The sequence below is a fragment of the Phalangium opilio genome, unplaced genomic scaffold, assembly GCF_054372755.1.
Source record: "Phalangium opilio isolate 3A_F unplaced genomic scaffold, DU_Popi_V2 ptg000025l_1, whole genome shotgun sequence".
Lineage (NCBI taxonomy): Eukaryota > Metazoa > Arthropoda > Arachnida > Opiliones > Phalangiidae > Phalangium > Phalangium opilio.
The window spans coordinates 3,764,533-3,782,192 of NW_028324156.1; the positions used below are offsets into that span (position 1 = coordinate 3,764,533).

Genomic DNA, 17,660 nt, shown 5'->3' on the forward strand with positions numbered 1-17,660 from the left:
CAGTGCAATAACTCGCTGGTTATATCAACATTAAAGTTCTCTAACCTTCTCCTAGGGTTTACGAGTCACGTAATACCTAATTCTCTCTATTCCCTACAAAATCGACAAAACCGACGACACGCCTTCTAGCAAATGACACTTTTTCAAATTAGGTTTCGCCGCAATAAATCCCCTTTTCATCTAAGTTTTCTTTCCATACCAGCGAAGATTATCAGTAATTGAGAAGACCTTCCATCCCTAAACCCCTCTAAAAATCTTAAGGGTGTAAACTTACGAACTTTATGAGAGACGATTAGATACCGTACTGGTATTGTAAGTCTACAAAAAAGATTAAAAATTAGACTCATATCACGAAAGCCTTCGATTTTGATAGAGATATATCACGCGAAAGAGCTCTTCCGTCCGTGATAGATGATCATAGAACGACCTCGAACTCGCTATCATGTCCAAAAAGAACAAAGAAGCTAAGTCGCTCGCGTAGACCTTTCTTTGAGAGAGAGCCTCTCTATGTAAATGGTTAAAGCGGAGCGGATAGCCCTTGCCAAGACACGTCATAGAGAGATCTTAGAGTGGCTAACATAATATCCTTCGAGATAATCACTTTGGAAACAAAAATTCAAACACAAAAGAACTTTTCAATAATAAATGGTGAAAAGTTTCTTAATCTACCGAAAATAGTAGGGAGGGTGAGTGAAATGTGAGTTTCTTGCCAAAGAAACAATCGTAATTTGTTAAATATGCCTTGTAATTTATGGACATTACGTAATTAAGGTCGTTTGTGTGATTGCAGATGCGTCTAAGAAAACATAAACAATGAGTCTTTCTTCTTAAGAAAGATACTTTTGAAAGAAGTTTTTCCTTGAGTATATTAGTGATGGAAGGTACAGTAAATTAACGGATGTAGATATCAAAGTTTTACTGGAACCGATACCGATTTTAACCGATTATTTAAACTTGGCAATTATTTATCCCAATGAAGCTCACACCTATACCGATATCACATCAGTTTGTGCCTATCACTAAAAAATATTTTAAAAACTGATCCCTATAAGGTATAAACCAATCCCCTGTCAGACCAGTGACCCTGAAATTCTTGACCAGACAAATCCACCACCCTACAAATCAATATTTACCTTAGACCTAGGTTTGAAACAAGCGTGCCGCGTGCGAGCAAAGTATGGGAATATTTTTATTCTTTCGTGAGCCCTTGGGAGTACAAATAATTGCAACTGCATATAAGAGGTAAAAAATCCATAAAAATTACACTGCAAAGAGTAGCAACTACCCGTATATCTAGGTTTGGCAGCCCTGTACCCTAACTAAGCCTAACGCAAAGTGTAGGGAGGGTAAGCAGCGCGGGGGCGCCACTAGAATCACTAGGGGAACGGCAAGGAGAGTGCATTGAAAAGAGAGCGAAGTGAGAGAGACTAGTAGTGTATGGAGAGTAGCTTAGCTAGAAAGAACCAACGTTATAACGTCCCACCAATCGAAGCGGAGTAACCGGCTTCGCAAGACGCGCGCATGTAGCCTTTTCTACGGTTCTTGTAGAGTAGAATCTGACAGTGAAACTTATATGATCCCATCCCCCTTTTCTTTGATGAAAAAATATGAGTTTCTTATCATCTCATCAGTGTCAAAGAAACGAGAGGATGAAGATCAGAGTGGATGAACTCTCTCATCTTCTCCAGAATCAGGGAAAAAACACTCTCCAATGATAATTTAAAAAGCAGAATCGTTTCGTCCCAAGTTATTTTTAAGTTTTCTGTTTCTTTCTTTATTCATTTTGAACTCTTCGCGAGGGGTTACCCGAGTTTATTTTTATATCTATCAAAAAAATGTCGGAGAAGCCTGTAAATCGACGTCATGTACGACTAGAGAACTTTTTACAAAAACAATTAAGAGAGGAATATAACAAAGTTTCGTGGTATGAACCATGCGTCGTTGTCAATCAAAATGGAAAACCGGCCTATTGTTTCGTAGTGGTCACTGACGAGCATTTATACGTAGTTGGAAACCCACCCAGACAAATCCAAGCGACGGTACATTTGGCCTCTATCAATGCCATAGACGTGGTAAGTTAATTAATTTGTACTTTTAATTAGATCGATGGGTCCTAGCTACTAATTACTAAGATAGAAACATAAGGACGCGAGTTTGTCCTTGGCCTAATTATACTATACGCCTGGGACAAAAGATAAAAAATAACAACTGTCGTACGTTCAATTTTTCTTTCGGACTATACCGTATTACCATGGGGAAAAAATGTTGAATCAATATGCAAGCTTGGGGCTGTGTACACATCATAGTTGAGGCACTTCAGTATACTGGTAAACTTAAAGAAGACGAAATTAAATGAAATTGAGGTCATGAATATGCATAGAAAATGCATAAATATTATCTGTTTGGGGGTAGAAAGGTTACCATGATCACAAAATATAAGGGTAGACTTTTAAAATTGTCTAACATATCAAGGTAAGATTTTTTTAAAATCAAAACAAAGGTATCTAAAAACAACCCGAGGACGAGATGACTGTCAAAATATTTCAAACACAATATTTTCCGACCTTCTGTCAGGTTTTTTTTAACTGACCCAGATACGTAAATCACTCCCAAGTTTAGCAGTACAATTGTTAAGGTGTGTTATAGTTAGATTAGGTTAAAATACTCAAGATATAAATTCGGTCGAAAGGGACTAAACGTTTCCAAGTGTTTGAACCATTTCTCTTCGAAGTCTAACCGGTCAAACAAACTCAAAGGGGTCACAATTGGCCTTTGCAGTATATCTTGTGAATTTTAGTGGCCAGTAATTCACATGCATTGACGGGAAAAAAGCGCGCGAGAAGTTCACGCGATTTGGCGGGAAAAAAAAGAGCGCGAGAAGTTCACGCGATTTGGCGGGAAAAAAAAAGAGCACGAGAAGTTCACGCGATTTGGCGGGAAAAAAAAAGAGCGCGAGAAGTTCACGCGATTTGGCGGGTAAAAAAAAGAGCGCGAGAAGTTCACGCGATTTGGTGGGTAAGAGCGCGAGAAGTTCACGCGATTTGGCGGGTAAAAAAAAGAGCGCGAGAAGTTCACGCGATTTGGAGGGAAAAAAAAGAGCGCCAGAAAAAAATCAGAAAATTAGCCGCCCACATGCCCTTACTTATAATAATGGGAGCTAATAATTGGATAAGCCTATATCACCTCTATAATAGAAGGGTAGAAGAGAAATTACTTCCATGTCCTAGATTTGTTTTTCTTTTATAATATTAATCAGAAAACATACTTGAACAAAAAAGAGAAAAAGGTTGCTTCCTCCTCCCACCTTCCTTTCGTCGTAGACACAGCAACGATTTGATTGATAAATTATTTTTGGCCGTAAATTCACGATAATAATCATTCCTGCATAAAAGTAAACCTTGATTTAAGCGAAAGTTTCTAACTTGAAGTGATATTTTACGAAGTAAAACTAGTTTTTGCGCACCCTTCAGCGTTTTATCTTAAAGATAACAATTTGGTAAAGCTAAAATAAAAGTATTTTCCCTTTACTTTGAAAAAAGGTGCATTTTTAAACAAGAATACATGCAGTTACTAGGAATTATTGTGCACCATATATTCCATGTTAATATCTATGCGGGTTTTATGAGCTAGGCTTGAGAACTTAGTACTATCAGTTGCTCCTCATAATTCTGATGGCGTCTTTCAAACTGTCGTTTCATTGGTTGGTAGCAACGCGAGGTCAGGCAGCAAGAATGATTATTCGCGAGGTAAAATTCGTCTAGCTCTTCCCACAAAATCCGCCTAGATACGTTGAGTGAAAATGGATGTACCACAATGATTCCAAGGAGCTGCATTTATTCCTGTCTATATTACATACAATCAGGGACAGATTTAATTAAGTTTAAGTGGGCCAATAAGATAATTGAAACTTTTCGTTACGTGTTCGAGGGAGGGGCTTTATACTGGGCTATGAGTCGGACTGAAGTAAATACTAACCGTTCTCCATGCCTACTTCCAAAATTAAATCTATCCAACATATTTACTTCAAGTTCTAGACGTCATTAAAGATACAAGGCCCACGCAAGGAGGAAAAAATAGAGATTAAAAAAACACCGCTTGCATCACATTTGGTTAAACCGGCGAAATTTTTCCAATGTAAACGTAGCCTGTGTAATAAAAGTATACACGAATAAAAACCGCCGCGTTACTTTCGAAACGAAGAATCTTGTCTTTTAAATATTTCTTTTTTTTTTCTTTCTTTTATTATTGGTGTTCTAGAGGCGTACGAGGAAAATCGTCCACCTAAAAAATAAACTTGATAACTTTTTGATGGAAAAGAGAAGGATTAACCTTGAAATGTAGATCCATTACGAAATTTAATATACCAAAGCCGACCGTGCAACCAGGGATTTAAAACTAATTCTTGAAGGTTATTTTAAATTGGTATATATACCAGCATAAGTTGGTAAGATATGTTCACCATAAGTTTGTCACTGGTTACAAACTGGAGCTTGTCATGAAGTGAGTGAGGTAGGTCATAGATTCGAGGTAAAGCGAGGGAGGCCTGTTTTTGGCGCTGTCAAAGGCTTAGGCCAGACTAAATAGGATTTAGATGGAAGTCCTGCAAAACTAGTCGAGTGTAGGACTTCAATTCTCGCTTGGTCGTTCTGCTAGAACTAGCTCGAGCTGTAAGTCTCTCAGTAGCATTACGAATTAAGTATAGGTAGTGTCATACTTATGGTAGGAACATATCTTATAAACTTATGATACCAGGAAAATGCGTTATCATAAACGACGTCCAATAAATATAAAGTTAAAAAATTTTCTATTTATTATTTTATATTATATATTATATATTATATATTCCGACTTTAAAAGGAAGTAGCGCGGATAAACACGATAATTAAAGGTAATTATTATAAGGAAAAATATCCATAAATTATACCTTATAAATTAAATAACTTTTAGTTGAATTTAAATTTAAGATTACTTACGTCAAATGAATTAAAAAAGCATTAAGGGAGTATTAATAAATAAAATTATACAGTCTTATTCACGAAAATAATATTTAGGCTTAACAATTTAATACGCAAAGGCTTAATTAAGGCAAAATATTTGAACGAATGCATATTTATTAACTTTTCACATATAGGTGAATGCCGATTAAATCAGGGAGGAGCAAGTAATTGCTCACAAGTAGGGTTAATACAATAACAGTTTTTTACAAATTTATATAAGTATAGATACAAATAAAAATAAAAATAAATGTATATCTGGGCTTTCTTCACGTGTGAGCTTCAGAAGCTTAACTAAGGCATAGGTTTATAAGATATGTTCCTTCCATAAGTATGACACTACATAATACTTCGTAATGCTAGAGACTTACAGCTCGAACTAGTTCTAGCAGAGCGACAAGCGAGAATTGAAGTACTACCTAGCAGTCGGTTAGTTTTGCAGTCCATCTTCTCCTATTTAGTCTATAGTAAACCTTTGACAGTGCCAAAACTAGGCATCCCTTTACCACAAGAATCTATGACCTACCTCAACACTTCATGACAAGCTCCAGTTCTCCTATTTAGTCTATAGTAAACCTTTGACAGTGCCAAAACTAGGCATCCCTTTACCACAAGAATCTATGACCTACCTCAACACTTCAGGACAAGCTCCAGTTTGTAACCAGTGACAAACTTATTATGGAACATACCTTATGAACTTATGCTAAGGGAAAGTATTAGGCCTATCTCATTTAAATAAATTCCAAAAAAAGGCGATAAAGTTTTGCACTAATAGATAATAAAACCTACGGAGTTCGGCACGAGTTACGCTTAAAAATGGCTTCCTCATCCGTCACACCGGGGGTGGGGGAGGGGTTCATTATTAGTAATACTAATTATGAAAGGTAGAGTAGAACAAGGGCGTAGTCTAAAAACTTTCACCCCGGGTCCCCGGGAACGAGAATGATGTATCATATTTTTCATTAGATATAATAAATATCCGGCAGGATACGGCCTAAGCCAATCCTTCAATCCACCATAACAAAACTAACAAGTATATATAACAACAGAGGCCGCGCACAATTTGCCTTTTCACTGTTTTCAGATTCTAGTACATCAAAACACAACAGAGTAGCCGGATTTCCAGACTCGAAAAACTATTATAATGAATGTAAAGAGTCAACTTGCAGTAACTCTGACCTTTATGGTGTAGAAGTAGTTAAACTTAATTGAAAATTAAAACCCTTCCAAGGTTACCAGGGTCACTGAACAACCCTTTCAAAGTTAAAAAAGGGTCATAGAGCAACCCTTTCAAAGTTAAAAAAAGGGTCATAGAGCAACCCTTTCAAAGTTAAAAAAAGGGTCATAGAGCAACCCTTTCAAAGTTAAAAAAGGGTCATAGAGCAACCCTTTCAAAGTTAAAAAAGGGTCATAGAGCAACCCTTTCAAAGTTAAAAAAAGGGTCATAGAGCAACCCTTTCAAAGTTAAAAAAAGGGTCATAGAGCAACCCTTTCAAAGTTAAAAAAGGGTCATAGAGCAACCCTTTCAAAGTTAAAAAAAGGGTCATAGAGCAACCCTTTCAAAGTTAAAAAAGGGTCATAGAGCAACCCTTTCAAAGTTAAAAAGGGTCATAGAGCAACCCTTTCAAAGTTAAAAAGGGTCATAGAGCAACCCTTTCAAAGTTAAAAAGGGTCATAGAGCAACCCTTTCAAAGTTAAAAAGGGTCATAGAGCAACCCTTTCAAAGTCAAAAGGGTCACTGAACAACCCGCTCAAAGTCAAAAGGGTCACTGAACAACCCGCTCAAAGTTAAAAGGGTCACGGAACAGACTCATTTAAATTAATCAAAATTCGGTACTACTAAATCAACAGGAAAAAAAACCTTGAAAATTTAAATTAAAAAGAGATCTGCATTTCATTGTAATAAATTCAATAAAAATGGTCCTCGATTCATCACATTTACTTGTCAGACTGTTTAAGAAACCCATCTCATTATAGGATAGCAGCAGTAAGAAAATCGGGTAGGTTTAACCAATAAATAGTTTATTGGTAATCGAAATTCAATGTCCCAATCGGAAAAACCTTTCAAGATAAAATCCTCATCGCTCAAGTCAGGCGACTCTTAGTACCCTTGAAAAATGGTAACGCTAGCTGGATTGCCCGTGACCCACTGACCATCGACCCTTCTCTTAGTCATGGCTTTTATCCAAGACCCTTCTCTCGATCCGCTCTCTCTAGAGTCGTATAATTTAAAATATATACAGAGCAACTTGGGCGTCGTGTAATGTTTAAGGCAAGAAAGGCCGGACAAGAACCAGAAGTAGGAAGTGGGAGGAGTGTTAGCCTGTGTAGGAAAGGTTAGGCTATCCAGACTTCAGTTGAAAGCGCGAAAAGGAGAGGTTTCCGGGCGTTACCATGACAACGGAAAACACAATCGCCAACTCAAAATTCTCACGTGATCGATCTCGGTAAAGTTTTTCTACCTAATCCGGTAGGCTTGCACGTGGTCAAACTTAAATTAGTTCTGGACATTCTAAGAAAATATTAAATGATATTTTTGACCTTGTCAATTCAAGATACCTTTGGGGAATTTAGACGCTTCCGTTTCGTTTCCCCATAGGAAATAGACCTTTTTCTACAATGAGATCAATTAAGAACGCATCAGGGGGTGGGTAAAACTTATTTGAAGTACGTCACACGCACCACGTGATGAAAATATACAAAGACTTTACATGGAGTGGGTGGGATCGCACCATCTAGTCCTTGTTTTTCGCGAGTTTGAAGCGCAAATTCCCAGAAGTAGTTGTTTTAGAATTAAAAGAACTAATTAAGGTTCTTTGAAGCACGACTTTTCCCAATCACGTGCCTATGACGTACCTCAAATAAGTTTTACCCCCCCCCCCTTCCGTCTCTCAATGAAAAGCGCGCTAATAGTCTATTAAGATGTTTGAAGGAAAGAGTGGACACGTGACCATGCAAAGTTATCAAAAGTTTAAATGAGAAAACACTCGATCAGAAAGAAAGGTCAAAGATCTTGCCATGAAAGATTTCTCCTTAGTCATTCTGTTTTGAAAGTTTTCAGATTGTTACTTTTTTTAAGTAATTATTTTTGGATTTTTAAATTTTGACCTTGACAATTGGTACGTTGACAGCCTTGTTATTATTTTTAGTTTTGTTCTATCTCGATCGGTTTTTCCAGGAAACTGGATTAAAAAACACTTAGAAATCTTGCAAAAATCTTTATCTCGAAATAGAGAGAAAAGAGAGAAGAGAACAAAAACTTTCAAAATTTATCTTTGATTTATTTCAAAACCAACAGTTGCCAAAATAAATACAGTCTTCCAAAATGGGAGTGTGGTTAGACCCTTGGGTTAGACCGACGTATTGTGGTGTAAATATAGTTCCTTGGGAAATCAATTTAGCTTCGAAAATGTTACATGACATTTATGATTAGAATGTTTTAGGGACGACCTCACTTAAATTTAAGTAAGAAACTGAAACACATAGATTTCTAATTTAATTAATTAAGGGGTCATCCATAAAGCAATACAACCAGAACTTGTTTAGGGTGTCACTCAGAGCAAAATGTCATATAGATATCCATTTAATTAACACTCCAATGATCTTAACTTGTTTAGGGGTGTCCTTTGTCGTGCAAAATTTCACATAGAAGTTATACATTTTATAGAAGTTATAAAATTGATTTCCAATGGAGCCGCATCCCACTGTACTTCGGTATATAGTCCTATTATTACCCTTGGTTTTTAAAAACACCCTGTACTATTTATAGCAATATGTGGGGAAGAAGAAATAGGAAATTCCGGAAACTAAAGGAAAGGAAGGGAAAAAATGGGAAGGGAAAGCTATCTAGCTCTTACGTCAATGATTATATCATATATATTTTTTTCTTTACCCAGTTCCAAGTTTCCGATTCGATTTAACCTTGTTACGTGACACGTATGTTATGTTATAATGACAGAATATGACGCCATATATTTTCTATTTTCGACTTGAATACATCGGAAATCCCTACATCTACCCTACTCTCAATATATACAGATTTCTTTTTCATTGAAAAAAAAACTACCACTATACAGGAATTTTAAATTTTAAAATAGAGAAAAAATATGACCTCATCTTCATCTAGTTTTCTCTCCTTATTTGCAAATGTAAAAGCGTCCTAAAGTTCATAAATATTTAAATGCGAGGAAAACGTATACACACACACACGACTGGGGGTTAAAGATTACGAGGTCATGACCCCCTTTAGCCCTTCCCCCCTCAAAACAAAACACCAGGAAAATTGCTCGGAGCAAACCAGGAATATAAATATTAACCAACTTGACTCTCTCTCTCTCTAGTCTCCCTCCATTCACAATTTCGCCAAAAAGACTAAAATAGTTAGGAAAAATGTTTACTTAGGCTTAAGTCTTTCAAGAAAAGGACAAGTAGATTTCGTGAAAGAAGAGCTGATGGAAAGAGAAGGACATTCATTCAGGACGATCATAACAGAAGTGGGGGAGGGAATAATGATGTCCTTTTAAGATATTGAATCCATAGACGATTATAGAACTTTACAAAATTGACCTACAAGCTTACTAAACGATTAGCCACGCCCCCTCCCTTTCAAAATTCAATATTAGACAATGAATCGTACTTGGAAGTTACGGAAAATATATCAGAAATAAATTAATATAAAGTAAAAAAAGGAAGTAATACAGGGTGTTTGTGAAAGGTCCATCAATAATGAAAGGGCGTATTTATTGGGCCATTTTGAGTCGAAAATGTTCTATGACATTTTTCCGTTCGGGCCACTGTTTTCAAGTTATGATTGGAGTAATTTACGGATGACCCCTTAAATTTAATTAAGAAATTGAAAGACAGCGCTAATTTAATGAAGGGGTCATCCCTAAAATATTCAAATCATAACTCGAAAACCGTGGCTCGGACGGCAAAATGTCATAGAACATTTTCGACTCAAAATGGCCCAATAAATACGCCCTTTCATTATTGATGGACTTTTCACAAACACCCTGTATATTATATCTTCTTACATGACGCCAGAATGGTCACTGACGCCAACCAGGCTGAGAAAAACGGATTTTTTTAAATTGGCCATATGGCCAGTATAGAGCCCAAGCATTTTTATTAAATAAACTGGACCAGGATTCATACTTTTTGAAAAAGTATTTCCCTGAGTTTTAGAGGTTTTTTCCCCATATATTTCCCTGATATTTCCAGGTTTTTTCCCATATATGGAAGGAAAACAAAGGAAGCGGTTTTTTATAGTTTTTAAAGAGCAAAATTACTCAAACCTCACAAATTTAACCTCACAAATTTCCCTGATTTTTTGTGAACTATTCATTTCCCGGATTTTTTGTGAACTATTCATTTTCCTGAGTTTTCCAGGTTTTTTTCCCATATGTTTCTCCGAGTTTTCCAGGTTTTTCCCATATATGGAGTAATAACAAAGGAAGTGGTTTTTTTATAGTTGAAGCAACCCCTTCAGAACAAACTTACTAAAACCTCACAAATCTCCCTGAGCTTTCCCTGAATTTTTTGTGAACTATTTATTTCCCTGAGTGGTCCTGGTTATCAAGATTTGTATGAACCCTGTAGACATTGTCCACTTAAAATGGTTACCCTTGGAATGATTTTAATTTATTAATTAAGTTACCATAGGGCCAGTAAACCATGCACACCAAGCATTTAACTTTTAAACTGGCCCAGCAAATTCTTAAAGTCTACATTTGTCCAGAGCCACCGCCTTATTTCTCAGCCTGGACGCTAACAAAAAGATTTGTAAGTCTTCAAAGTATGTGTTTATAAAACTGATATAGAGGAAGTCTAATAGTCTACGGGAAAGCGACCTACTTCCTCATTTTTAGACGTGTACCTTTGACGCGGATCTATAAAACTAACCAGAAATTGGTCTGAAAAGATTCAAACTATAAAAGGAACATTAGTTCTCTCATTTTTATGATTATTAACCCACTTTCCCGCCGCCAAGTAATATGCGCGCGAAACTCGCCTATATCGATTCTATAATCTAACAGACCGACACTTTTCTCATCAGATTTACCAGATATTCCTCGTGAAGGTCAATTATTATATTAGAAACATAATTTTGATACTTTGTCCGAGATTAAAGGTGGTAATAATTTAATTTACAAAACTGCATGCAATTATGACGTAGATAAAACCATAATATACACAATAATGGTCCACAGATCGAAGGTAACCAGATGCAACGTACTTAAGTTAATTTATGTACATCTTTTACACAAATTACAATTAATAACGAAAAATCTGTAAAGGTTCTTAAATTATTCAATGAAATCACGTGGCCTATACGCCTACAGATGAATCCCCCCCCCGCCCTGGAAAGAACATCGCAAACATAAGTTTATGAGTTATGTTCCTACCATAAGTATGACACTACCTATACTTCGTAATGCCACTGAGAGACTTATAGCTCGAGCTAGTTCTAGCAGAACAAGCGAGAATTGAAGTACTACACTCGGTTGGTTAATTTTGCAGAACTTCCATCTTCCTATTTAGTCTGTATACTAAGCCTTTGACAGCAGCGCCATAACCAGGCTACCTCGAATCTATGAACCTACGTCACTTCATGACAAGCTCCAGTTTGTAACCAGTGGCAAACTTATGGAGGAACATATCTTATGATACAACCAACGTCTAACAAAAAGAGGCAAGGGCCACCGCCCATCTGTTGATTCTTAATTAGTTATTAACCCCGGGTGGTGGCCTTTGTGCCTATTCTCCGCTTTTATCATTTTTACAATAACAACGTACAAAATTGCCGAGTACTTCAACTATAGCCTTAGTTGTTTCGTTTCTTAACCGGCGCTTTGTCATTGTTTTTTAAAAAAACATCTCTTCCCCAGCAGCGCTAGCTGAAGAGAAATTTCGGCGCGCGCCTTGTTTACTTCTACTTCTTTCTTTTACATCCACACTACAGGGAATTAAGGTAGCTTAAGACGGAGAGAATTTAGAACGGGAGTAGAAACTTGGGGGCGAAAAATGTAGCTCAAAAACAACCGTACGTGATCAGAAGTAATAGGCGAGATCGAGTTCCGGTCTCACCTCGCTTGAAGGCGTGAGATTTGTCACGTGACCTGGCACGAGACTGGCTAGATTGTGTTTTGCAATGCGAAAGGCAGGACCTTCCACCCCCTTTCTTAATTCTCTCTGCTTACGACGAAAAACCGATAAAAACACAAGTGATGCAGGTATAGGTAAAAAAACATAATCTATACGTAAAAATTCTTCGCACGCGTTTTTATGGACTCTCTTTGAAAAAAAAAATGTTTGTCACGCATTTAAGTTAGTGTGCGCAGCGGTCAACAGTTGTTTGTTAATGGCTACAACCTCTACGGAAAAGAAGAAAAATAATGGTCACCTTAGGGTATAGAGAAATTAGGCTTAAAGTTGAGTAGTTTCCCGCCCTTTCCAGCTTCTAGTTTAGAAGATTAGGGTTAAGTGATGAGGTATAGGCCTAATTTACAAAGGCTTACGAATATGTTTCGAGTCATATAAGGCCCCCTGGCGGTTTTCAATTTCAAACATAACTTGACCTTTACACTTTACATGCCCTAAACTGCGTTATAGAACTAATAAAGAAGGATATGGTTTCTCAGTTTAATATCTACACTTTCTCTATATATCCTAACACTACTGTAATAGTCGATTTATGGAAGGAGAACTTTCAATGAATTCCAATTATACCATGGCACGAAAAGAGCTGCGCAGAACCTTTTAAACATAATGGGGAGAAACTGTCTGAATCTTACATCCGAATTATCTTCACCCCTTGTTAACCCAAAGAATCTTTAAATTTATGGCATCTAAGTGAAGGACGTTGGAATATACACTATACAATTAAATTAGATTTTCCAGGTTCTCTTGATAGCTAACCCTTCGCTCTCTCTTCAACGCGAAACATTTCATTAAGCTGATTTAGATCCTTTTAAGAAGAAAGACCTAACCCGCATCAACCAGGAATGCATACAGCTACTAGGAATCAATGTGCTAAATCCTAGCATTTTCACTCAACGTCTCTAGGCGGATTTTATGGGAAGAGCTAGACTAATCATGATGATACATGACGAATTTTACCTTGCTGCCTGTTAAATCCTGCGCGTGAATAGGAACTCGCGTTGATACCAACCAATGAAACGACAGATAGAAAGACTCCATCAGAATTATGAGTCGTGACGAATAATAAGTTCTCGAGGTCAGCCCACAAAACCGGCATAGAAATTAATATAGGGGTTCACAATCATTCCTATTACCTGTATGTATTCCCGCGTCTAACAATCTCAAAAGAAACCAGGGAAGCATTTAGAACTGAAAACCACTTTGGCTAAGTGTTCTTTTACAACCATTTAGTATAAAACCAAGGCCAAAAACTAAGCCTAAATTGAAAAACTTTTATTTTCTTCACATTTCTTTCATCTAGGCCTATTTCGTTACTAATTCGTTTTAAAGTTCTAAAATGGTTTTTCGTATGTCTTTTCTAATAGGTTAACGATTTCCCCGATTTCCTAACGGGTGCGGAACGAGATCAAGCCCAGCATATTCGGGTAACGTTCCGGGCCAATCCGGAAAACAGGGAAATACAAGCTGAATTTCCGGTAGAGGAAGATAACGCGAGATCAGCAACGACTACTTGCGCCTCGTCCACCGCTTTTAATCGCTCAGTTTCAGTACTCTCGGAACAAGCGTCCACCTGTTCCGATCCAGGACCGGAAGCGAATGTCGAGGATGGCTCCGGAAATAAACGAATCAACGGCCTTAGTAATTAATTTCATTAAATTAACTTTAGAATTCTATAATTGAGGTATTTAAATAATTATTGTTTTTTTTTTACTATGTAACAGGTCGAAGAAGGAAATTTCGTAGATTACTATTAAATATACCGCTGAAAATACGGGATAAATTTCAAAGTCGTTCGGGTCAAAGTTCACCGAGGGTTCCAACCCCAATCGAAGACGACGAATCACCGAGTAACAACGACGCTTCTTCAGATTCCGGAATCGGTAGTGACCCCCCTTCCGGTGACAACAAACCCAACTTCCGGATCGAAGATGTCTCGACACCCGGTTTTCTCTTCCGTTCGCCATCACCCTATCAGCCCAACCAATTGGCCCAATTAGACCCCGATTATTACCCGGCACGACCCGCCACCTCCATGACGCAACGATTACCCTTGAACTCGCCAACTGTCAGCGAAACGTTCTCCATCTCATCCGGATACGATCGGTAAAGATCTAAAGACGTTATCTTTAAGACCTTCAGAGCTTAGACGTAAATTGGATTTGGGCCAATCGCGAGGGAGTTTAAGCCTTAGCTAACGCTGGGTGCTCATCCTTTAAATTTATCTCTAGCTTTTTTTAATCTTCCTAAAGAGGTTTTCTTTCAGGATGTTTTAAGCCATTTAACATTAAGGGCGATGAAAGAATTGTTTAATAGGGTTTCCGGCGTCGCATCTATTTTTTAACCCTTTACTAAAAGGCTTGATACTTTGTTTTTTTTATTATCGAACCAATTTTTAATCGGAAGTAGTTTTAAAACGTTTAAAAATAAATTTTCCAAGATATTTACAGATAAGCTAAAAAAGATTAATGTATTTCCTACGGCCCCTGCAAAGCTACTTTTCCTCAATACACCAGTCAGTGTTCAGGGAGAAGCCAAGATACAGGCTGAAACAGCCCCATGTATTTTCTACGGCCCCTGTAGAAATGTTTACCTCTCAATACACCAATTCCAAAAAAATTTATATATTTTATTTTTTAAGTTTTAATTTATTCCTATGGGGTTTAAAACGTTGTAAATTAACTCGATATGGTAGACCCCATTCTTATAAGGAGTATAATATAGGGTTATGGTATTATTTTCTATTTAACCCAATAAAATAGGAAGGAAATGATTTAACAGTACCTAGACTTGGATTTCTTTGCGAAATCATTTCAGAACGATTTATTATAAATCACAAACGAATGATTTATACTAAAGGGTTTTCTATAGGGTAGAGACGCTGGGTGAATTAATGGATTTAGGAAGAATGGGCCTATTATTTTGACGTTTTTCTGCCTCTTTCATCTTTTCTCTCTCTTTCTGTTTAAGGTCTCCGGAACCGGTCACTCCCACTAGTCTAATCAGTAATGATGACGTACTAGCGGGACTTTTGCAACTGCCCACCCTGAGAGTGGCGCCCCAGTCGGCCCAATGCAATTTCCGATCTCAAACGGCCTTGGGCAACTACGCCGACCACGATCGAAAGAAGCAACGTTCTCTGGCTTCCCTCCTGGATGATGAAGGGTCCGCTTTATAAGTTTCCCGCCTTTTAGTGAAGTCCTAGATGTCCCTACTCTCTCTAATAACAAATCTTGGCGCGCTTTTCATTTTTCACAGAGCGGCAGATTTGAATGGAAAACCCAAAATGGCCGTAAAGGAACTAGAGTTGCATATTTACGTATTAACCCCGCAGTGCCCAGTCTTCCGTTTCCTGATTTACGCTTGGAATAATTTACTTATTGTAAGAGAATTAGGCCCGAATTAGGCTAACAGCTAAGCCTAATTATTTATTTATTTTTCTCAATCCTCTATAGAGTTCTACAATGAAGCTAGATTCGGCTCCAACTATTACAAAAATTAATTCAGAGTACGGTTTGAATTTGTTGTTTCTTTCAATTAACACTAATAATTAGCAATAATTAAATATGATAATTATTGATTACGCCACAGTGAACGATACGAACAAGTATTGGAAGAATTGCAACGAAATTTGGCTTCGTCCACCGATTTGGATATCGCTAACGTCAGACGCTCTATTGAGAGCTTGTCCAAAGACGTTCAGAAATCGGTCACAATTAAAAAAATGTTTTGGAAAGTGAGTTTTCAATTTTTTTTTCTTAAGCCTAAATAAATGATACGATTCTGTTAATTAATTAATACATGATATATTTCCAAACAAGAATCCCACACTATTTCCTGCCATGGTTAGTAAACTACGAAGTTTGGTCAGTGCACCTGAAAACAGCCACGAAAAACAGACCATTGGTTCCACCATGGATAAATTAAAGTACAAGGTCATATTAAGGTTAATTTGAAATGAAGTACTAAAATATGTATTTCTACTCCTCAGATTATCATCCTTGCTTTTAAAACTATTGGATTCTTTACTACAAGGTAGTGCCGAGGCCCACGCAGCCAGATCTCATCACCTCACGTACAAAAAGTACTTAAAAAATTTATACCTTAAGCCTATTTTTAGAAACTTTAAGCCTAACTCAATTTTATAAAAAAAAATAAAAACAGTGGTAGATGCACCAGAGAACTACTGCTATGTTTAGTGGCGGTTCCATGGGTACCACTAGCATATAGGGACGCCATCTTAGACGTGGTGACGTCACACAAAAGACAATCATCTCACGATTGGGAATTATTCCAAGAGGCTCCAGTAAGAAAATAAATAATAATAATAAAAAACCCTCGCAATATTAATAAACTGTTTCATAGCTGATAAGGTCCGTCTTGGAACTGACCAATAACAGCTCGTCCGCGCTGTATAATATCATGCAAATAGCCTATCAGGGTCAAGAAATGATTACCAAGCAACAAACATACGGTTTATCATGGATTGTCAAAGTTTTGACAGAAGTTAAGCAATGGGTCAGTGGTAAAAGATGAATGGTCAAAAAGGGGAGGGGGAAATATTTACTAAGCCTTTTTTCTTTTTTTTTCTTTTTTGATTAAACAAAACAGGAAATTTTCGTCTCGAGGTTAATGAGTCACGTGTTATCAGTCTCGACCCCGTCCAGTCGAGGAACTTTGACCCCTAGCCAAAGCGTACAAGTTCATCAACAACTCTCAGTACTTCACGTCATAATTACTCATTCTCCGCTTTGCGATTTGCATTTTAGGCTTAACTACGCCGACGATGTTAGGTTTGTATTCTTACTAAAACATCCCCCCCCCCCCAAAAAAATAAATAAATTACCAATTAAATTAAATTCAACTTCATTTACTATTTAGGTATTTCATATTAAGAAAAGTAATTAGTCAAAAGATCCCACCCAATTATCCAATACGACAAAGTCTATTGCGAATTGTGGATGATTTACGTAAATACGTCTTGGGTCGTCAACCAATTACGTCTAATTATGCCACCATACACTGTTCAACTTAAAAATAAGAGTAAGACTGTGTGACCAATTAGAGGCCGAAAATTTTGTCTAATTAAATTAATTGGTTTTTTTTTTAAATCTAAACTCCGAAATATTTCACCCAACTTAGAAATAATTAACTTAAGGCCTCTTCAGACGATAACTATTTTTGACCCCAAAGTGGTATCGTCTTAAAAGGCATTTAATATGGCAATTGTTAAAATTGGACACTTCTCTATCTATCACTTAAAAATAAATTAATAAAAAATATATCATTGAAATTTAGTCATTGAAGTTAAAAACTTTATGGTATTATAAAAAAATAAAAATAAAAATCAAGTGAAGTATTGTTAAAAAAATATCCTTAAAATGCGACCCGGTTACAAAGTGATATAATATAAATATAAAACTATATTTCAAAACTTATTTCTTCTTTTTGTATTTCGTATTTAATAAATTTTGAAACTAAATAATTGTTTTATTTATTTAATTAATT

At 36.8% G+C, this 17,660-nt stretch overlaps 1 protein-coding gene and 1 long non-coding RNA gene across 2 annotated transcripts in view; one reads left to right on the forward strand and one right to left on the reverse strand.

Annotated features, from left to right (window-relative positions):
- The window catches only part of LOC149691840 (uncharacterized), a 52,293-nt gene that overhangs the window by 5,415 nt on the left and 29,218 nt on the right, over window positions 1-17,660 (reverse strand). Inside the window, exon 2 of the long non-coding RNA XR_016383513.1 lies at window positions 3,266-3,381. This is a non-coding gene — a long non-coding RNA (uncharacterized LOC149691840). The remainder of the gene's footprint in view (window positions 1-3,265; window positions 3,382-17,660) is intronic.
- LOC149691842 (uncharacterized protein C12orf56-like) lies at window positions 763-17,637 on the forward strand. Its single transcript, XM_089869284.1, has 13 exons — window positions 763-2,072; window positions 13,520-13,793; window positions 13,877-14,258; window positions 15,123-15,317; window positions 15,411-15,534; window positions 15,608-15,660; window positions 15,744-15,888; window positions 15,974-16,080; window positions 16,144-16,236; window positions 16,317-16,458; window positions 16,518-16,670; window positions 16,764-16,945; window positions 17,034-17,637. The coding sequence occupies exons 1-13, from the start codon at window positions 1,836-1,838 to the stop codon at window positions 17,185-17,187; spliced, it is 2,241 nt and encodes a 746-aa protein (XP_089725410.1). The 5' UTR covers window positions 763-1,835; the 3' UTR covers window positions 17,188-17,637.